Genomic DNA, 22,876 nt, shown 5'->3' on the forward strand with positions numbered 1-22,876 from the left:
TTCTCTCTCTTGATGTAGTGGTTATACAGTTGGAGGTTTTACAGTTTTTACACACTAGGTTGCACTCATTTAGGAAAGGTAGATCTCTTTCACTTCTCTTTGAAGTATGATTTATTTTATATAGTCAAGCTGCAGCTAACTGTGAAGCTTGATGGGGTCTTTTTTTTTTTTTTAAACTATTGACCAGACAACAACTGCTATCCCCTAAATGGTTCCTAGCTGTGTAGAGATCTCTGTTAAATCATACTCTTATCGATCATCGAAGATGTGGACTTTATTATTGTTAGCTGTATTTGTGGAAGGAACCAGACAATGCACTTGCTTTGTGACTGTAGTTAAATCCTCAGCATCTTTATGCAATATTTTAATGTTAATGTAAGAAGGAAGGCAGTAGATGGAGAATAAAATTAGATATATTAAAATGTTTGGATTTTACTGTTGCTACATTCATTTCTCTGAAACAATCAAAATTTAATGGCCATCTATGAAAACTCCTGACTGTGTCTCACTGTAAGTGGATTGACTTATTGGAGCCTGTATCAGATAAATCTATATTTATGCGCTTGAATAAGCAGATTTTGGATGTATAAGTCCACAACCTTGTTCTAAATCTTTTACCTTCCACAAAGTTGAAGATTTTTTCTGGCCATTATAGTCAACTGTAATCCTTGGCTCCATGTGTCCATGCAATTAGATTCTGTACGTGAAATTAGCTGCTGTGGCATGTGTGACACTACGCCCCATATTCTTCATAGAAATATGCTTAGGATATGAATATGGCATTACTAAGATGTATGTTGTGCAAGATGGGTCATGTGAGATATCATTGGAAAGGTTAGGATTTGCTGAATGTGATAATCCTATTTGTATGCATGTATTATTTCTGCATCTGAAGTTAGGAATATTAACTATGTATCAATTACAAAAGTGTCTGCACCTGGGGAACACCCACCAGACTAAATGCAATTAGTCTGGCTGGTTAGTCAATGAACCATCAGGGAGAACAATGGGATTTTGGAAATGTTAATCTTCACCTTCCTGAGAAGCTTTCTGGGATGCTGCTTTGACACTGCAGGGTCACGTGATCTTGTCACCTGGTACTGGACCCTATCTTGGCCTCCTCGTATATTTCCAGTAATAGGGGGTGGGGATCAAACTGGGAAACAAAGGATTCCTGCCATATGTAAATCCTATTTAAGGCAGGGAAGTGAGTTACTCAGAGCTCCTTCTTCATTGAATCCCCGCCCAGGATGACTGTGGAGAATATCTAAGAAACAAGGACTGGGGGCAGGGTGGGTGAAGAGCTGAGCCTGGGCTGGAAAAGGTGTCTGGCCTGTGAAAGGAATGCCTAAAACAACATTTAGGGTAAGAAATTACTACCTGTAACCAGTTTCTTTAATGTATTAAACTTAGTTTGCATGTTTGCTTTATTTGCTCAGGGATCTGCTTTGATCTGTTTGCTATCCCGTATAATCAGTTAAAATCTATCCTTTGTAGTTAATAAACTTGTTTTGTTTTCTTTAAACCAGTTTGTGCAATTCATAACTGGGGGGAAAAAAGCTGTGAATATCTTTCTCTACATTGAGGAAGGGGGTGATTTTTACGAGCTTACACTGTACAGATTTCTGGGCAGCGCAAAACAATACGATTTTAGGTTTACTCTCCAGAGGGGATGTGCACTTGAGTGCTGGGCAATTCCTGAGCTGAGTCTTCCTACGCAGAGCTGATTTCAGTGTCTGTTTTTCTGCAACTGTGCGTGTCCCTATCTGTATGTGTGCTGGAGGAGGCTTGAGAGTCTGGCTCAGCAGGATAGGGTGAGGGATCCCAGGCTTGTGAAACGGGCAGGATCAGTGGTACCCCAGTATATCAAGGGCACCCTGGAGAGGGGGTGCAACCCATCACTGCATGGTAGGCCAAATTTATGCCAGGAGCAAATTTTATATCTAATTTATAAATGTCTTATTTTTTAAATAATCTAACGTTGGATAACTTAATATCTGCAACATATATGGTGATGGTTTTAATAAAATTAGGCTGGCTTTGGACTTGAAGGCCAGAAATTGTGTACACTGTAGGCTAAGCATTAGTTCTCTTGGCAAGAAAATTAAATTCAATCACATTTCACTTAATTACACTAAACTGCAGTATCTTAGGATAAAACCTCTTCATTGGATTAGACATTCACGTTTTCTGAAAATGTTAACCTTCTTGCTGGCCACCACACTGATGGTTGCTTGCCATTTAATTAGATGTTACATCAATTATTTGAATTATCATCATATTCTGATTTAAATGCATTTTATATAGATTTGGGTATTGCTCCGGTGTTGTCCTGAAGTTACTGAAAACTTAGGATATTTATTTAGGTGCCTAAATATGGATTTAAGTTTAACTTCATGCAACCAAGTTTGAAAATGTCGGCCTCAGTGTTTCACGTTAAGATGTCAAAAATTAAATTAAAAGTGTACAGTTACATGTATAGTCATAAGTCATCTGCAAAATGATGATGTATAGCAGCAAACTGTTAACAAAGTTTGTTTAGCATGCATATTTCCATCAGAATATTGTGGAGATTGTTGTGCAGTGTATGCGTGTGCATGCACACCTATGGTAAAGTTACAAGAAAAGGCAGACTGTGTGTGTCTATATACATCATTCAAAATGTTCATGCTTTGAAGGATTCACTCACTTTGTTAGATTTATTGCTTTTGCCGTTTGAAGGATGGGAATAGGAACCATTGTACACTGAAAATCACAGTAAGCTAACAGAAAAAGAATACTACCTGTACTACTGTACATGTTTAGGACCAGATCTGTGGCAAAATTACAGTAATTGCTTTGACATTAGAAGTATTATAACTTATATATAATGTGTGTATATATATATATATATATATATATATATATAATGTATATTTTTCCTTGTTCCACGGAACAAGTCACTGTGGATTAAAAACCATCTATTTATACTTTTTAAGCCATTTTGGTTTTAAGGACTAGTGTATGTTGGTACAACATTGGACAAAGTCATCTTTGCCTAAGTGCCATGGGAACTTGGGGGGGGGGGTGTCCCTAATTATACTCAATAGAGTTCTCATTGATGTGGATAATTCTTTTCTTTTTGTTAAAATCTTGTAGGTATTCCAGCAGAGACTGCTTTGAAGGATGGCTTCACTGAACAACCAACTAATATAGATGTCACAAACAGAGATGAAGATGTCTCGGTTTTGGGTTGCAGGTTGGGACAATCTGTGCCATTTGCAGATTATAATGAGGGAGAAAGAGTCAACAGAAATATATTGCATCTGAGCCTCGACCTGAATGTAAGTAGTTCTCTGAAAGACAGGGTAGGTTCATACTGGTTTTTGACCAACAGGCACTTAATGAACGCATTAGTTTTTTATTACAAATAGGTTCCAAATGATCTAAAACAAACTTCTTGTTTTAGGCTGGAGTATGACTTCCAGTTAGCTGCAAGGCCATTGAGTTTTCAGGAAATGCAAATACTCCTCCAAGGGAGGAGGGGAAGACAGTATAGAGCATGCACATTTGCTAGGTTGAAATATATAACAAAATTACGGTAATTTTTTTGTTAAACCTTTTCTAGCAGCTATTCGTTACTGATTCAGTATGTAGTAATGCTTGAAACAAAACAATGTGTAACAGTGACGTCTATTGGCAGAGATACTAGAATTGATTTAGAATAATTCAGTCTATTATATCACTGAACTTGAGCTCATCTGGTATTTTATCTTTGAACTGTTTTTAATTGTAGCTTTTTGTCCATCTCACCCTCACTTAATTTGTTAAAATAACTATTTTGACTGTTGTTGTGCTACTGTGATAGTACATACATAAATTACATCTCACACTAGCATTTTTGGAATATTCTTTAGATAATTTCTTGAAATGAAAAACAACTAGGATGGAATGGATTGGTTTTGGTCCTTGTCTGCTTCTACTGCTGCAAATGGATGCTGCAACAGGGAGAAGTCAATCCATGGTTCAAAAATTGCACATGCATATAAAGCCTTCATATACAGTAGGGGATATTTCAAATTAAAATTAATTGACCACAGTAATTTGAATTAATATGGGAAATCTGACAGTAAAGTAGTTTGTTTCCATCTTTTCTTAATCTTGCATCACCTTTTTTGTTAAAAAACAAACAAACAAAATTCTCTCTTTAGAGAGCTTGTTAGCCACTCTATAAAAGTTTGGTTTCCCTCTGTTGCTGTCAAGGAAAAAAGAAGTGTTCATACAACTATTTTCAAAAGACTCTCAATCTAAGTGATTATCCCCTAAAGTGTGGTGATGGTCACCATAGTGAACGTCAAAATAGCACCTTTTTTACACAACAGATCCAGTCCCTGTGTGCACTGCAAGTCTTACATGCTTTAGTTACTGAATAAATATGTTTTTTTTTTTTATTCTGTTAGTCCTGAGCAGGCAAAGTAGCTATGGGAAATTGAGATGGATTCTGCTCTGTCTTGAGTATCAAAAGCAAAATGCAAAATCTTTATTTGTTTTGATGAATCAGAAGATCTCATCTTTACCTTCAGATCACAGTTTGAGTTTGCAGGGTTTTCAGTTACACAGACTTGTGAAGTAATTGTGTCTGATGTAGAAAATATTGAAAACAATTAAACATGGAACCCCATGCTGCCATTTATTCAGTATCATATCTCAGAGTAAAAAGATACTTAAAACAGGTGCCAACATGTACCTTACTGGTGAGAAATACTTCTCAGTGCATTACTTCTGCCTCTAAGAAGGCATTGCTCTTATTTCCATTATGCTTCTCTTTGTAGGGACTCAATTCCATAGTGTCTGGGTTTTTTAAAAAAAAGTTTATAAAGTACAGAATCATGGAAATGTAGGGCTGAAATGGATCTCAAGCAGTCGTCATGTCCAGACCCCTGTGCTGAGGCAGGACCAAGTAAACCTAAAACATCCCTGGCAGGTGTCTGTCCAACCTGTTTTTTAAAAACCTCTAGAGTTGGAGATTCCACAACCTCTTTTGGAAGCCTGTAGTTCTTAATTATCATTATAATTAGAAAGGTTTCCTAATAATTAACCTAAATCTCTCTCGCTGTAGATAAAGCCCATTACTTCTTGCCCTTCCTTCAGTGTACGTGGAGAACAATTGATCAAAGTTCTCAATATATTTAACATATTTGAGGACTGCTATCATGTCCCCCCTCAGTCTTCTTTTCTCAAGACTAACATTCCCAGGTTTTTAAAATTTCCTCTTAAGTCTGGCTTTCTAACCCTTGTCTCATTTTTGTTGCTCTCCTTTGGACTCCCTCAAATATGTCCACATCTTTCCTAAAGTGTGGCTTCCAGAACTGGACAAAGTACTCCAACTGAGTAGAGCAGGACAATTACCTCCCATGTTTATACATACAACAGTCCTGTCAACACCCAGAATCATATTTACTTTTTTTTCCAAGCTGCATCACATTGTTGACACACATTGAATTTGTGATTCACTATAACCCCTAAATCCTATTTAGCAATACTACCACCTACCCAGCTAGTGCCCATTTTGCAGTTGTGCATTTTATTTTTCCTTCCTAAATGAAATACTTTGCATTTAACTTTATTGAATTTCATCTTGTTGAATTCAGAACAATTTTCCAATTTGTCAAGGTCATTTTGAATTCTAATCCTGTCCTTCAAAGTGCTTGCAACCCCTCTCTGATTGGTTTCATCTGTAAATTTTATAAGCATACGCTACACTCCATTATCCATGTCATTAATGAAAATATTGAACAGAATATTGACTAACCCCTGGGAGCCCCAACTAGACATGCCTTCTCAGTTGAACAGCAATCCATTGATATCTATCCTTTAGGTATGGTCTTTCAACCAGTTTGGACACCCACCTTATAATAATTTCATCTAGACCACATTTCCTTGCTTATGAGAATGTCATGTGGGACTGTATCAAAATCCTTACGAAAATCAAGATATATCACATCTACTGCTTCCCCCATCCAGTAGTCCAGTAACCCTGTCAAAGAAGGAAATTGGATTTTCTTCCCATGGGACCCTACCTACCAATTCTGAGTTAATCTTCTTTTTTGAAGTCCATTGTCCTTATTCTGCTGCTCTCATCCCTTCCTTTTCTCAGAATCATAAAATCATCGTTTCATGAGCACTTGCACCCAAATTGTCTTCCACCAGATTTGCTACCAATTGTTCTCTGTTGGTCAAAATCAAACCTAAAGTGGTTGTCCTCCTGGCGGCTACTTCACTTTCTGAAACGTTAGCACTTATACAATAACTCATAGCTCACTAATCAGTGGGAGCTGAGGTCACTCACAGCCCTAAAATCCTAAAAACATAATTATTCTTGGTATGGTCAGCACCTTATGGGTGTTTTGTTCCAGTAATGAATTGCCTTTTTTTAATGCATCCCCTATACAAATGTAAGTGTTAATCAGACTGCTGGTTATGTATTGACTTCTGAAGAAAAAGACATTCATGAACTTTACTGCCCCTGTTATGAGTGTGTTTTGCCTCTTTTAAGTGAAAGATAAATGTTAATAGCTAGTGTTTTCACAAGTAGGAATTTACTGTTCTTTCACTCTTTTCCCCATTGAACTCATTTACTCCCTTTTTCTTATATTATGATTTATTTGTATTGTGGGAGCATCTAGAGGTTCCAACTAAGATTAGGGCTCTAGAGTGCTAGGTAGAATAAGAAAAATTCCCTGCCCTGGAGAGTTTACAGTCTTAAAAGAAAAGACCAACAAAAGGTGGGATAGGGAAGAAAAGCACATAGAGAGGAAATGAAGTTCATGGAACATAGTAGAGCAACAACTAGAATCCAAGTCTGCTTGGTCCCAATCTGGTGTCCAATTCACTAGTCCATTCTGCCTCTCACCATTGCTCTAATCCAGGGGTTGGAAACCTTCGGCACGTGGCCCATCAGGGTAATCCGCTGGTGGGCTGCGACACATTTTGTTTGTGTTGACCATCCGCAGGCACGGCCCACAGTGGCCATGGTTTGCTATTCTCGGCCAATGGGAGCTGCAGGGGGCCATGCCTGCGGATGGTCAACATAAACAAAATGTCTCACGGCCTGCCAGCGGATTACCCGAATGGACCGCATGCCGAAGGTTGCTTACCCCTGCTCTAACCTGTATTCCATTTTGTGTTTGTGTACCTTTCATAATAATTTTTAGGACATCCCAAACATTAACTAATCTTGTCAACATCATTGTGTGGCATGGTGTATTATCCTAATTTTACAAATGGAGAACTTAAAGTAGGAGAATGAAATGATTTGACTGAGCCACAGATAATCCGTGTCAGTGCCCATATTAGTATACAGGAGTAATCTAGGTTTAACTCAGTAGCCTCTCATGCTGTTGAGTTCCCCTTGTGGCCAGATCCATCTCTCAGTGGAGCTACAGTGTTGACTCAGCTACAGGCAGCCATCGTGCATTCCCTGGCTCCCTAGACACCTTTGAGGAGCAGTGGGCACTATCTGGGGTTCTCTGCTTAGTGTCCCCCTCAGGCTTCCTGCTTATGACCCTGTGACCTGCACTCCTGTCCCTGTTCATCATTAGTTGTACCCCGAACTCACTTGATCCTTGGGTTCAGTAGCTCCTCCCCTTTAGGCTGGGGGAGAGACCTTCAGATCTGGATGGGCTTGCGCCTGCCCACCCCCAGGACTTCAATAGGTACAGGCAGCCATCTGGTGGTCCTAACAACATCAGTACCTACACACTTATAAATTAATCCCCGGGTCCTATATAGTTGAGACCTACAGCTGTTGATTGGCTAGCTCTGAGTGGCTGCATAAGGGAATGGAAAGAGAATAATTTCTAATTTATTTATAGGAAAAATTCTTGATAAGCTTTTCAACTCTAACCATTTATTTACAATATCAATGTTTTTTTAATCAAACATAAAAACTGAGATTACTCTGACACTTACAAACTTCCAAAAATTGAGGGGCTGCAGGCTGTCATTGAATAAAGGATAAAACCTTAAAAGCACTGAATCCAACAGCAGTCCAAACAAGGATGTAAACTACATTATTCCAGTGCTATTCTAATTGTCTACTATTGCTCTAGAAAAGCAGCAAAAATAAATATTAACTTTTATAGCTTTCACTAAGACTTCTGTTAACAAATGGATCTTCAGTGTCGTCATCCCATTTCCCATGCTCCTTTGTTCCTATGTTTGCCTCACTGCTGCAACCTTGAAATGTCTCTCATCATCTCGGATATACTTGGAATCATATACTGTGTGGATCCAGGGTTGTGAGCTCAGTCTCTCTCTCTCTGCCTGCCTCTTTTTTTTTTTAAACCATGACTCTTGACCCAGCAAACAATCATTTATATCTGTTAAAGTATGCGGATGGACATAACTCTGTTCTGGGTTAATGGCTGAGTAAATGACTCAGCAAGAGGCTATTTTGATCCTCCCAACTAAAGAACACCCAGTTAAGATGAAATTGGTCCCTGTGTTGTGTAACATATTTGATTTTAACTTCTGCTCTTTAAGGATATGACACAGAAGTGCAAGCAGTTTGGCTGGTAGCTCTTTCAGGGTGAGGTTACTTTTGTAGTTCCTAATCATTTGCATAGGAATGGTGCACTTTGTCCAGATCCCATTATGTGGTTTATCTAGCACTCTGTGTGTGTGTGTGTGTGTGTGTGACTCCTTCACACCTTTTGTTAAATCTCACAGTTGGGATTTGAGCCAAATACGTAACTTCTTTTTTGAGATACACTGCTGAAATCATTGATTTGTAAATGTTTAATGACCTATGTAGTTTTTAGTTTAATGACCTAATTGGTAAACAGAAAGTAAGAATTATTGTATTTACCTGTGTAGTAGCATGGGGATACAGATTTCATTAGGACTACTAGCCATCACATTCTCACCAATCTGCTTTAAGGGCAGTTTTTGTTTTAGGGACCCCAAATTCCTTCATAAATTTATGTACTACTGTGGTGGAGGCTGTATATGCACCATATTAGTTCCTTCTGAAAGCTGTGGAAGAGGCCTGATGTGTTAGAAATTGAAAGTATTCTAGGGTAAAATCCATTACAGGGTAACCGTAAATTTCTCAAAAATAAGCATTTATAAAACCAGAAAAATTAGAGTTAAGATTAAAATTAAAACAAATCTAAGGTATGGAAATGCTCAGAAAAGACAACTTAGTTCTGCCCTGTAGTGATATCTAAGGAGCAGCGAGAAAGGGAGGCAAAGTCTTTAAAAATCAGTTTAATCTATTCTGGGATTATGAACACTAAAATCCTTCATCATAATCATATTGTTATGACATGAGTTCATTACTCACATATGAGTCCCCAAAGAATTTTTTTCCAGTTGGTGACTAAGGCAGAAAATGAATTGGTCTGTGTGTGCAGTTTGCTATAACCATTTAAACACTTTTGTTTTGAGTGTTGGATTATTTGAGTCTACCGCACATGTGCATTCTATCTTCCTGGATAATTGATGTGATAGGCTACAGTCATCCCCACAGTCCTTGGTGGTTTTTGTCAGCAAGTTAAAATGCAGAACTTCAACCTTTTGTTGTATCTGACTGCTGAGCCCTTGTCTAAGCAGAAGAGAACACACAACCAGCATCATCCTTTTTTATTTTGGTGATAAACAAATCAAAAAGGCATTGCTATGGAAATCATTATTTTCTGATGATGGCTTGCCCTCTGTAGAACAAGTAATTGGCCTCTAATTGTGTAATCATTTTCAAGAGATGATTCAAACTCTTCTCCTTCCAAATCCCCATGCATTGGAGCCACATTGAAATTCCTCCTTAGCTTCCTGTATAGTATTACCATATGGTTGTAGACTAGCCTATGTGTTCATGTCCATCCCATTAATCTGTGGTTCTGGTAACAGAAAGGATCTGGGAATGTCACCTGAACTGTTTCTGACAGAAAGTCTAGGACCCTGGTTTAAATCCCTGAGGGAAGGGTTATTTTCTTTGTGTCTTTTATTATGTGTTTTAAGACTCTCTCCCCAGGGAAGGCATTATGTACTTCAAGAATTCTGTCCCTGAGAGGGTAATGGGAGGGGTGTGTAACTTCCATCTGTGATTTAAATGTAGGTCACAAAGGATGTGGATTATTAAATGTACTTTCAGTTGTCATGAATGTTTTTTCTGTGGTATAATTAGTATGTCGACTCCTCCTGGTTCTGACAGTTGCTACCACTGATTTCAAGAGCTTTTTTTGAAGAATTAGGGAGCTGAAGATAGGTCAGGGCAGAACCGGGTGGCAGGATTTGTAAATTGCCATAGCCTGTTCTTCTTAGAGAAACTGTAGCTATTTATAGAGGGGTACTGAGAAACATGCACCCTCTGAGTCCAGGGTCAGTAGCGAGTTCTGTTAGAGGATGTTTCGCAGGAGATTGATTCCCTCAGTATTAAAACTCCTGTATCTCAACTCAATCCCATTCTTTTCTCACTGCATGATGGTATCTTTGGTTTATTCACACACACACACACACACACCCCTTATCCAATAGATAGGAGTGCTTGTTTTTTTACCAATGATTCTGTCTCCTTGTTTGAGGTGACTGATTTTGAAACCTGAATGGATTGTGGAAGTTTTGTATGAGGCCATGGATGGGTAAACTGAGTAGCCTGTAGGTTGTGTGGTAACCTTGAATTGGTTGTAGAGTACCTGGGTCTTGGGATATTTTTCCCAGTAGTGGATACAAAGTTGGGCTCCTTCCCTCAGGCTGAGGTCCTGATGGCTTTGGGATAAGGAGATTTTCACTTCCTGAAGCACATCATCAGGAAAACAAAGGCAAATTGTAAACCAGTGTTGTTTGCTAGGTACCTTTCTCTAGAAGAGCAGCTGCTTCTGTAGGGATTGGATCTGGCTCATCACAAGGTATTGCCATTTGTGCAATACACTATTTCACTCCCTTTTTTCACTGCTCCAATTCTGACAGCTGGACACAAAGTCTTTATTGTATAAGTCTACAATTTATCTGGAATACATATTAACAATAGGTCATAAAACCTCCTTATCTTCACTGCAAATGAGTGCTGTCACTGCTACTGGGCTAATTACACCTTGATCTGCACCTGCTGTCCTTGATTGTACCCTCGCAGGTGACAAGCCTCTCTACCTTCACCTTTCTTGGGGTGGAATCATGTGATTCTCCCCCATTCAGACTGGGCCTTGGGTTGCAGTCCCCTAGTACTAACTGTGATTACTTTAGCAGGCCCAAGTTATAGTCAGTATCTGCAGTTCTGCTCCTCAGAAGCTCTTTCCAATGGCACCAAGTGACCAAGCAGCCTTCTTAAATAAACAATATGTTGCTTTGCAAAGCATTTCAGAGAAAGAGATCTTAAAACTATAAATAATGCCTACTGTTCAGCTGTCTTCCCTAAAACTTACCATCCCCTGGAAGCTTGGGTGGGCCTCAGCTCCTTCAGATACTCTCACAGGACTTGCCTCTGTGCCCAGGTCTGTTCCTGCAGGAACTGCTCACTCACTCAACTCCGCCCTCCCTCTCTCCAAAAAATCTTTTTAACCATTTAAAGAAAAGGAGTACTTGTGGCCCCTTAGACACTAACCAATTTATTTGAGCATAAGCTTTCGTGAGCTACAGCTCACTTCACACTTCATCGGATGCATTGAGTGGAATGCATCCGATGAAGTGGGCTGTAGCTCACGAAAGCTTATGCTCAAATAAATTGGTTAGTCTCTAAGGTGCCACAAGTACTCCTTTTCTTTTTGCGGATACAGACTAACACGGCTGCTACTCTGAAACCTGTCAATTTAACCATTTAGTTTTCCTTTGATCCCCAGGCTGCCAGCCTTGGCAAAACAGCTGTGTAACTTTGGGCTGGAGCCTGGAAGTAAGGTCTTCATTGTTAATAGCTCAGCCATTGCTTTGTACTCACCCCAAGTGTTTCTTGGGAGGCTATTTATCAAGATCTGTTGTGTTGCCTTCCTACTTGTTTTTCCATCAGCCTCCTGTTAAACTAAACCAATACATTCATACAGGAAAACCCAATAATCCAGTGTAGACATACAGTGACTATCTCAATAATCAGACCACATAAAGTATTCATCATATTATTGCAGATCAGTCAATATTCCTAGATTACATAGTATTTGCAGCAGACATGGAAGTGCTATTTAATATTAATACAAGGATAATAGTCTGGTACAATATGGATGAGTGAGCTTGGTTTGAATAGGGCAGCTTGAAATAGTTTATGGGCCAGACTCGTAGCAAAGAATCCATCAGACCAATTATTTAAAAGGCCTTGTCTACACTACAGAGCTTTTGTCGACAAAAGTTATGTCAACACTCAAAAAGCGCTATAACAAAAATCAGTATTGCATGTTCACACTCGCTCCCTCCGTCGGCAGAGCACATCCGCAGTTGGGGCACTATCATCAACAGTGTGAGCAATGCACTGTGGGTACCTAACCTAGAGATCCTAGAGGTACCTGTCCTGGAGATCCTATCCTAGAGACCGGTTTCAGAGTAGCAGCCATGTTAGTCTGTATCTGCAAAAAGAAAAGGAGTACTTGTGGCACCTTCGAGACTAACAAATTTATTTAAGCATAAGCTTTTGTGAGCTACAGCTCACTTCATTGGATACATGTAGTGGAAAATACAGTGGGGAGATTTATATACACAGAGAACTTGAAACAATGGGTGTTACCATACACACTGTAACAAGAGTGATCAGGTAAGGTGAGCTATTACCAGCAGGGGAGCGGTGGCGGGGAGGGGAAGACCTTTTGTAGTGATGATCAAGGTGGGCCATTTCCAGCAGTTGACAAGAACATCTGAGGAACAGTGGGGTGGGGGGGGAAGGGGTAAACATGGGGAAATAGTTTTACTTTGTGTAATGACCCATCCACTCCAAGTCTCTATTCAAGCCTCAGTTAATTGTATCCAGTTTGCAAATTAATTCCAATTCAGCAGTCTCTCGTTGGAGTCTGTTTTTGAAGTTTTTTTGTTGAAGAACTGCAACTTTTAGGTCTGTAATTGAGTGACCAAAGAGATTGAAGTGTTCTCTGACTGGTTTTTGAATGTTATAATTCTTGACGTCTGATTTGTGTCCATTTATTCTTTTACGTAGAGACAGTTCAGTTTGGCCAATGTACATGGCAGCGGGGCATTGCTGGTACATCATGGCATATATCATATCAGTAGATGTGCAGGTGAACGAGCCTCTGATAGTGTGGCTGATGTGATTAGGCCCTATGATGGTGTCCCCTGAATAGATATGTGGGCACAGTTGGCAACGGGCTTTGTTGCAAGGATAGGTTCCTGGGTTAGTGGTTTTGTTGTGTGGTGTGTAGTTACTGGTAGGTATTTGCTTCAGGTTGGGGGGCTGTCTGTAAGCAAGGACTGGCCTGTCTCCCAAGATCTGTGAGATCTTGGGTCATCCTTCAGGATAGGTTGTAGATCCTTGATGATGCGTTGGAGAGGTTTTAGTTGGGGGATGAAGGTCATGGCTAGTGGTGTTCTGTTATTTTGTTTGTTTGTTTTTATCCTAGAGACCTTTCCTAGAGTTTCCTAGTGATCTTTCTGGAGGATTCCCATGAGATCTCGCCGTACATCAACACCCTGTTCTGCCATATTGATTAGCTGCACAGGGAAATGTCCAGCTCACAGAAACACAGCCAGCCTTGTACATTTCTATACCCTGAATCCACCTCCGCACTACACAAGTCACAGCCACTTATCAAGCATCTTCTCTCCTGCTTCTTGCTCACTGGAGAGGAACTGCTGAGATTGACTAGACACCTCCGGAGTGGTGAACAGTTCCTGGCTGCCTATCCCACCGGGCAACCCCGCCAGGAGCTCCACTTTGTCGTCTAACTCCACCTCTTCATTAATGATTTCGTGCTCCGGGTTAGGTTCTCTTTCCGATGCCCCAAAGTATCCATGGGGCTCTTGGTGGTGGAGGTGGGGTAACCACCAAGGATAGTGTCCAGCTCCTTATTGAACCAGCAGGTTTTAGGCATAGCACCGAGTGACAGTTTTCCTCCCTCATCTTATGGTACACCTGCCTCAGCTCCTTTATCTTCACTCTGTACTGCAGTGTGTCCCGATCATAGCCCTTTTCACACAAGCCTCGAGAAATCTGCCCATAGGTATCCCAATTCCTATGGCTCATATGCAGCTGGGACTGCACAGCCTCCTCTCTCCATATACTGAGCAGATCCAGCAGCTCTGCAGCGGTCCAAGCGGGAGAGCGTTTGCATCACCTGGGAAGATGCAATGAGACCTCTCCACACTGAGCCATCAGAAAATAGAATTTCAAAAATTTCAGGGGCTTCTAAGCGGGGAGGGGGGCAGATGGTTGTTTACCTGGCTGCAGGGCAGTGGTGTTTAAACCGCTGACCAGAGCAGTCAGGATGGGCATTGTGGGACACATCCTGGAGGCCAATTAAAGCCATAAAATCAAGCATGGTGACTGCACTGGCACTTTGTCGACAAAAAATCTTATCGCTCTTGTTGGGGTGGTTTTATTTTGTTGCCAAAACAGGGCATTTTTGCCACCAAAAGTCGCATTGCAGTTTGTATGCATTGACAGTTTTGTCAACAAAAGCTGCCTTTTGTCAACAAAACTCTGTAGTGTAGACAAGGCCAAAGAAACCCACGGTAATTGGTATGAGTTACGGTGCCTTCCACTGAATGCATCCGATGAAGTGAGCTGTAGCTCACGAAAGCTCATGCTCAAATAAATTGGTTAGTCTCTAAGGTGCCACAAGTACTCCTTTTCTTTTTGCGAATACAGACTAACACGGCTGCTACTCTGAAATTAGTCTCTAAGGTGTCACAAGTCCTCCTTTTCAAGAAGAAAAGCACAACCATGGCAATAGGAACAGCAGAAAAAATGGGAGTCTAGGCAAAATGAAGCATTAGGAAAACATAAAAAAAACAAGACTCTGTCCTGGGTCTTGACATAGAATCATTGAATATCCGGGTTGGAAGGGACCTCAGGAGGTCTAGTCCAACCCCCTGTTCAAAGCAGGACCAATCCCCAATTTTTGCCCCAGATCCCTAAATGGCCCCCTCAAGGATTGAACTCACAACCCTGGGTTTAGCAGGCCAATGCTCAAACCACTGAGCTATCCCTACAAATAGGTGTAAATTTACACACTGTGGGCTGGAGTCTCTGGTCCATTAAATTCACTTCATGCTGCTTACGTAGCACAAAGTGAATTTAAAATGCTCAGAGATTTGCACTAAAGAATTCCTATGTAAGGGGAATCTCCACCAGTGCTAAACTGGTAGAGGTTGCTCCTTTGCCACCTGCACCAGCATGTTCTCCCTAGCACAAGGGGCCCACAGGGAGGTTGTGGCAGAGCCTCTGGCAGCCCAGTTCTCTGCTGGTGTGGGACTTTATGCCAGTGGCTTAAGTTAAAACTGCCCCTGCAGGATTAATTTACACCAGGGCTGGGTGTAGGAGTGCCAATTTTCTAATCACACCAAACCAAACACCCTGACCCCGCCCCCTTCACCGAGGCTCTGCCCCGCCCCACCCCTTCCCAAGGCCTCACCCCCGCTCACTGCATCCCCTCTCCATCTGTCGCTCACTCTCCCCCCACCATTACTCATTTGCTCATTTTCAGCAGGCTGGGGCAGGGGTTGGATTTGGGTTTGGGCTCCAGCTGCGGGGTGCAGGCTCTGGGATGGGGCCAGAAATGAGGGGTTCAGGGTGCAGGGGGGGGCTCCAGTCTGGGGCAAGGGGTTGGGGTGTGGGAGGGGATACCCGCTCTGGGCTGGGGGTGTGGGCTCCATGGTGGGGCCAGAAATGAGGGGTTCAGGGTGCAGGAGGGAGCTCCGAGTTAAGGAAGGGGTGAGGGCTCTGGTCCGGTGGTGTGGGCTCCATGTTGGGGCAGGGGGTTGGGGTGCGGGCTCCAGCTGGGTGTGGAGCCAGGGATGAGGGGTTTGGTACAGGAGGGGGCACAGTGAAGAAACAAGACCAAACTTTTAAAGAATCCTTTAAAGTTTTAAAGAACATATGAGGTGATGGACAATAGGAGAGACAGACTATATTGTTTCCCTTTAAGTCACAAAAGAAGGTAAGGCATTTGGAATGGTTCCCACCTATTGCGTGTGTGTGTATGCATGCAAATATATAATTCAGAAAGTGTGTATGCCTGAGATAAGTCCTTAACATCACAACTTGATGTTAGGGAGGCTTTGTTTCTGACCTGAGTAGAAGTCAGAAGTGTAATCAACTTTTTTTTTTTAGATCTTATGAACTTTCTTACTTTGTCATTTTACATTTTCAAAAATAACTTTTCCCTAATTATTTTCATGCTTTCTTAATTTTTTGAAATATTTAGGCATGAAGTTAAATATAATAAATTGATAGTGCACTTTCTCAGTGCATAGGACACAGAAGTGGGCATTGTCTATTTCAATAACCAGCCTTGTAGTTACATTTTTTCTAAACTTTGGCATACCAGTGGTATATTATCTGCAAATGGCTTTTCTTCAGAAGAAGCTAATATCACAGAAATGAATGGTGGAAATTAACCTCATGATTATGCTGTAATCTTCACCACTACGTGAGTTATGGATCATTGTATCAGAAACATTAGCACATTAACCACTGTGTCATCCATAATAGGTGAATGGGTGGTCTCACATTTAACAAGTCTCTTCATGGTGCAGGAAGAAGTAGACAAGGAAATTGGGAATTTCTCGTGTATTTGCAATTTTTGCAGTTTCTTAAATTGAAAAAGGAATAAAAATGAACCTTACTCTTAATGTGAGAGAACTTTTGCAGATTGCATGCATGAGCTTTATTTATATGTTACAAATAAAAAAGTTTCCCTTGGAAATGCTGAGGTTTACAAACTTGTAGCTTTCATTCCCAAACAGTGAAATTACCTTAGAGAGCCCCTTACATATATAGCGTTATGTAGGCAATATAGAGGAAATTATTGAACTGAAATGTCTCTGCAGAAGGTATTGTACTTTGAAATAATAAAAAAGTAACACAAGTCCTGTTCTCTACACAGTTAATTGCTCACTTCTGAGCTTTCACTGTTTACCCTGCCTACCCTTTCAGCTTTTTGTCATTGGGTGTGGTGAATGGTCGCTAAGTACCTGTTTATAGTTCACAGAAATAGCCCTGGAGAGTTAAACCAGTAGTAATATGAAACCAATCTTCTTGGTGGGTGGGTGTGTGAGCTTTTTTTTTTTTTTTTTTTAAACTGGCCCTGGAGCCTGAAATCTGCATTCCAGATGAAACCTGCAGCAAAGCGGAAGGAGAGAGCTTGATATTTTTTATTCAGTTTCAAGGGTACTACGTCTAGATACTGTAGCCGGTTGAGAATTCAGAACAGTCCAGAAGATCAACGAAGGTTGTTTTTGTTTGTTTGGTAGAGATTTTTGAAGTATTGCTTTGTGTGGATTTGTAATTTTACAGAGTTTTTTTTTTTTGTGTGGTTGCATTTGCTAAAGGCGGTCTTAGACAAAGTGGAAAAGGTTACATGAAAGAAGCTTTCAGGAGTTTTCGGCAGACAGAAGTTCACAACCCATAAGGAAGTAGGAAACTAATGCGATTCGTTCTGTTCAACAGGCTTTTTCATTTATACAGTTGCTCTTCACTTTTAACAAGTAGGATTGTGTAGCCAGTAAGATTGCAGGAATTGGGGCAGTGATCATTGGTCCGGTTTTCAACTGAGAGTACAGTGCTGGCAGATTTTCGCTGACAAAAAGTCTTTTGTGTAAAGGAACAAGTAACGAAGCTGCCAAGAACTTTGAATACTGTATGTCAACATGCAGAGCCTTCTTGTTTCTCTTGGACTGGAGTTGTAAAATTTGACAGACGCTTTCAGTCCATACTACAGCGCTAGAAACATGAAAGGAGGGATAGTGTGACCTTGGGGAGACCGGCTTTCCTTATGATACAAAAAGAAGAGCTCCCATTGCATTTCCTGTTGTAAGTTAATAGACTGAATGGGTGTAATAAACAATTGTGTAGAAGGTAACTAACAGTAATAACAAAAGTAAAAGCTATATTGTGGTTTGCCCAACATGGAAGCAAATAACACTTCACCTGGCAGCAGTGAGCTTTTAGATCTAGGGCATGCAACAGAGACTGAACACAGCCAGCCTTTCTTCACTGCATTTTCTATGAAAGCACTTTTTGGATTTACTACTAAGTTGGAACCAGCAACTTTGAAAAAACAAGCAGTACTTAAGGCATTTCGAACTTTTGATGCTGATACAAATACCCAAGCTGCCAACCAAGACAAGGGTGGTGGTGGTCATGATGATCCAGAAGTACATCATGTGCTTCCCAAAATACAGCAGGCTGACCCGGAGGCCGGCAGCCAGGCTGACCCAGAGGCCAGCAGGCAGGCTGACCTGAATATGGAGTTAGCTGAACAGAATGAACCACCTCTTCCTCATTTAGAGTCTGTACAGCCTCCTTTGTCTGAATGTGACAGAGATGACAAGGATGCCATTTTTGTACAAAGTACTTTGGCTTATACAACAAGTGATACAGTATCGGACAATGAGAGTACAGACCTAGACAGTGATGGAGACAAAACAAACAAATCTGTGTTAACTATTGTGGCTTTGTCTGATGAGTCTTTAGAGAATAACAACCAGGATAACGAAGAATTGGAATCAGAAGGGTCCAGTGAAAGTAATGCCACTGTGGAGAGAGATAAAACTGAGTCAAGCTCACCAATTTCTCAGCAGCTTCCAACAGAGCTGAATGGTGATCTGGAATGTAGCTCAGCTAGAGAAGACAAAATGTTAACAGACGAGCACTGCATTGGCCCACCTTCTCTAGAACAGAATCCTCAAGAGCCTATGAGTGGAGAAGAACAAGCATCTTCAGCAAACGGCACTAATAACACATCCTCCCCAAAATCAGCCATAGGTGAAAAGACCTTTCAGCTACCTACTTTCTTTAGTGGATTGCGTGTGCGAAAAAAAGGTCTAGCTGCAGAGGATGGAGAGACTATCACAGAAATTAAACCAAAGGACAGTGATTTGGCTCTGCTTAAATTAAAACAGCCGGTTAAGAAATCTAATATTACATCAGATGTGCTCACTAAAAAGAAACCAGCTGAGCCTAAAACAAGTCCTACTTTCCTGGAACAGCTCTCTCAGCTGTTAAACATTGAGGTCTCTAAAAATGAAGATAAAGCCGAAGATTCAGGTGAGGAGACTAGTGAGACCAGTGATGAAGGCCAGGAGAGCAAAGCCACCAATAGAACGGAGCCCCTGTCCCCTGCTGAAGAAACAAAACCAAGCCCAGCTGAGTCGGCATTAGATGCATTTAAAGCTTTGTTTACGCGGCCTCCAAAAAAGGAGATGACTGTTGATACTTCAGAGCTGGAAGCCATAAAACGCAAAATGAGAAATGAAAAGGAGTTGCTGAAAGCAGTATTTGAGAGATCAAAATCAAAGTCTGGGAATGGAGCATCTGACCTGAAATCTGTAGGTTTGAGTTACTTTTACATTCTAAGGGCTCGAGGTAAATAAATGGATATAAAATAATTTCTGCTGATAAAATGATTGGTGTGAACTAAAATAACTAAAGTCAAAATTTCAAGCGTGGCTTCTGATTTTGGGAGCCTTAAGTTTTGGCTTCCCAACTTGAGACACCTTTAATCTTTTCACAAGTGCTGGACAACCCGAGTTCTGAATGAAGTCAGTGAGAACTATAGATGATGAGCACCTTTAGAAAACAAGGCCAAAGATGTCTCAAGTTGGGAATCCAAAAAATTTGAGTCCCCCAATTTGTGTGTCTAATATAAAAAATGTGGCTGCAAATCAATTGCTTTCCTTTCATTGAATGTGGGTGCTCTCTGAATCAAAGTTAAATTACAAGTATTTACTGTAAATATCTTTAATTATCCTAATAGAAAGTTAATACTGAAATTCACTCTTTATTGTTATTGTAAATATTACACTTCATATCATATACCTAGACTTCAAGAAAACCTAAAGAGAGTTATCAGAGATCAGTGTCAGCCTCAACTCTACACTGTCTTTATTTTTAATGGCTTTTCTTTCTAAAAGTAATTTTTGTTTTGTTTTTTAAAATCCTCTTAGAAAGAATTGTATTATGACAGGTGATGCAACAGACAATAAGTTGTATACAATTTTCTGGGTGACTTGCCAAAGAGAGGGGCCCTAAAAGGTATCCTCTCTGTCAATTGTCTATACACCTAAACTCTGATCTTACAAAGACTTCCACATGTTCAGCAGTACACAGGACAGTTGTCCCAGTGAAATCAGTGGAACTATTTATCTGTTTAAAGTTAAGCATATTCCTTTATGTTTATGGGATTGGAGCCTCTGTCAATATGGTGTTTTGGATATGTGTATTTTTAAGTGAAAAAAGGCAATAAAACCCCCACAAAACTCTCCCACATTGAGAGTCTGAATAAACCAATATAAATTCATAGTAAGGACCTGAACTTAAATGCAAATACATAAATTTAAAAGCCCCTTTGAGTTAAATGAGCAGAAAAAGGACACATCCTTTAACAATTACAGATGTGCGCAGATGTAATTAATTCATAAAACTATTTTCATTGACTACAGTAGGATTGCGTGTTTGAGTAAGGGTTGTGGGGTTGGGTCCTAAATCTGAAGCTGGATAACCTAGAATTTGTTTGCCTGTACTCCAAGTTTTGAGTTTCCATTCACGTGTGCGTGTGTGTGTGTATGTATGTGTTTTAAAAAAAACCTCTAAGAACTTCTCCTGGGTAGACTGAGACCTTGTAGACACAATATCAGCTTATAGTAAATTTCCTGTGGTGGGGAAAATGTAGATGCTGGCAGGGCATTTGTTTCTCATGTGTATCAGTGACACTAGTGAGCACTACTATAATTCACCTTCAACAAAACCATGTTTGGCTCTTCCAACTTTAGCTATAGATACAGAATAAATATGAAAATTCCTGACACCGTATTAGCCTCCTTGGTTCACAACAGGCAGGCAGCTTCTCAGAGCTACTTTGTTATATTTAAATTAAAATGCTGCATGTAACATGCTAGTAAGCTTTGTGATGTTTCCCCCCACCCCCAAAGCAGTTGTTCTTACACTCTTTTCCTCCTTTCTTCATCCTCACCGACTGAATTTCATTATAATGGATTGGAATCAAACTCCTAATCATCCTGGCTCTAATTTTATAATGCAAATGAGCTCCAGTTATGGACGGCCATTGCTTTAAATACACAAGTTTAGTTAAACGCAGTATTTACCATTTTTGGAATGGATTAATATTGCAACATTTTAATCTTCTCTTTTTCATATTTTTAATAGCCTGACCTAAATCCCTCAGAGCAAGATGACAAAACTCCAGGGAAACTCCAGGCTGTCTGGCCTCCACCTGAAATCAACGAGGGAAAAGAAAAAGTGGGGTTGAAGTACACTGAAGCAGGTAAAACAAAAAGGTGAAAGACTTGCAGAAATGGATTGTTGTAATGTTTCAAGTGTTGGGTTTGTGAAATATAAAAATATAATGATTATTTTCTTATTCTAAAAAGCTGACAGCATATTATTTTTTTTCTCACCATGGCACTAGTTACCATGACCTGGTAGGTAGGTAATTTGAAACTCTCTGTGGATTTGGATGCCATCTGAAGAAATTATAACCTTTTGAAACTTCTTATGAAAAAAAAATTGCATTGTTTTCTGATACGCTAGGCCAAACATATATCTGGTGCAACTCTGTTTAAATTAGTGGAGGGATCAAGATGGTCTAATATGTCAGAATTACTATAGATTCCTTCTTTTTGGGTTAGAACACATTTTGGGTATTGAATCTGCCAGATTCTAGTCTGATTTGCTGATTCTCTTTCGGTACCATTACACTGATGTTTTTACATTCAGAGTAGAAGTAGGAGTATTAACGTGTTTAGTTTTGTTACCTTCTTTGCATAGGCACGTAGGAGTAGCTGTATCCAATCAGATCACTGGTCCATCTAGTTTGGTATTTTGTGTGTAACAGATCCCAGTACTAGATGCTTCAGCAGAAGGCATGAGAAACCCAGTGCTGGACGTTTCTGGAATAGTCTACCTGTAGGAAAATGTTTCATCCAAGCCCATATCAGCTAGTTGTTGGCTTGTGCCCTGAGCATGAGGGTTCATAGACCTTAAAAATGTGTTTATTGTATCCAAGTGTAACTCTGGCTGTTCTCATTATTCATACATTGTGGGATTTTTCTAAAGCACCTAAATGAAAGGCAATGGGATTTGTGTTCCTAATTCACCTAGTTACTTTTGAAAAATTTATCCATAAATGATTTAGTAGGATTAAAAAAGGATTAAATTCTTGGCCTTTATGCTATATTCTGGCAATAAATTCTGCAGTTTAATTGCCTGTGTCTTGTATTGGGTTTAAATGTGTTGTCTTTTAGTTTCAATTAAGGCCTACCTGCTGTTGTATTACTAGAGAGGGTAAATGGGAGTAATGGATTTACTTTTCATATATGATTCATTATCTTGTTTATTTCTATTGTGTCCCTTCTTATTTGTCTGGATTCTAAACTACATATTCTCACTCCTTTCACTGTCTTCTTGACTCATAACTTTTTCACTCCCTCCTGAACCCCTACTATTTCTGAACAATTACTCATAGGTAAGAGAATAATACTAGTTAAATGATGTTGAGTGTCAAAATAATACTGTTAACATACAAAGTAAATAAATTGTTTAAGTATTTTTTAGTAGGAAAAGAGGGAGGGTTATTAGAGGGAGAACTGAGAATAGCACCCTAGGTTTTTTTCTGTCTCTGTAATTGACTCGCTATGAATTTGGGCTAGTAATTTAACCTCTCTCTCCACTTTAGCTTACTGCTTTATAAAATGGATGTAACACGAGGAGTATCTTCCGCACAGGGGTGTT

At 40.1% G+C, this 22,876-nt stretch overlaps 1 protein-coding gene across 2 annotated transcripts in view; it reads left to right on the top strand.

Annotated features, from left to right (window-relative positions):
- Positions 1-22,876, top strand: part of FMN1 (formin 1) — a gene marked incomplete at its 5' end in the record, with an annotated part of 373,959 nt that overhangs the window by 93,698 nt on the left and 257,385 nt on the right. Inside the window, 2 exons of one of the 2 annotated variants that reach the window (XM_084632400.1) lie at positions 3,139-3,323; positions 21,293-21,410. In XM_084632400.1, coding sequence (XP_084488526.1) covers positions 3,139-3,323; positions 21,293-21,410 — 303 coding nt within the window. Of the gene's footprint in view, positions 1-3,138; positions 3,324-17,604; positions 19,456-21,292; positions 21,411-22,876 lie in introns of those variants that run through there. The other variant, XM_084632401.1, reaches the window with a different exon arrangement.

Source organism: Lepidochelys olivacea, assembly GCF_965140295.1.
Source record: "Lepidochelys olivacea isolate rLepOli2 genome assembly, chromosome: 6".
NCBI lineage: Eukaryota > Metazoa > Chordata > Testudines > Cheloniidae > Lepidochelys > Lepidochelys olivacea.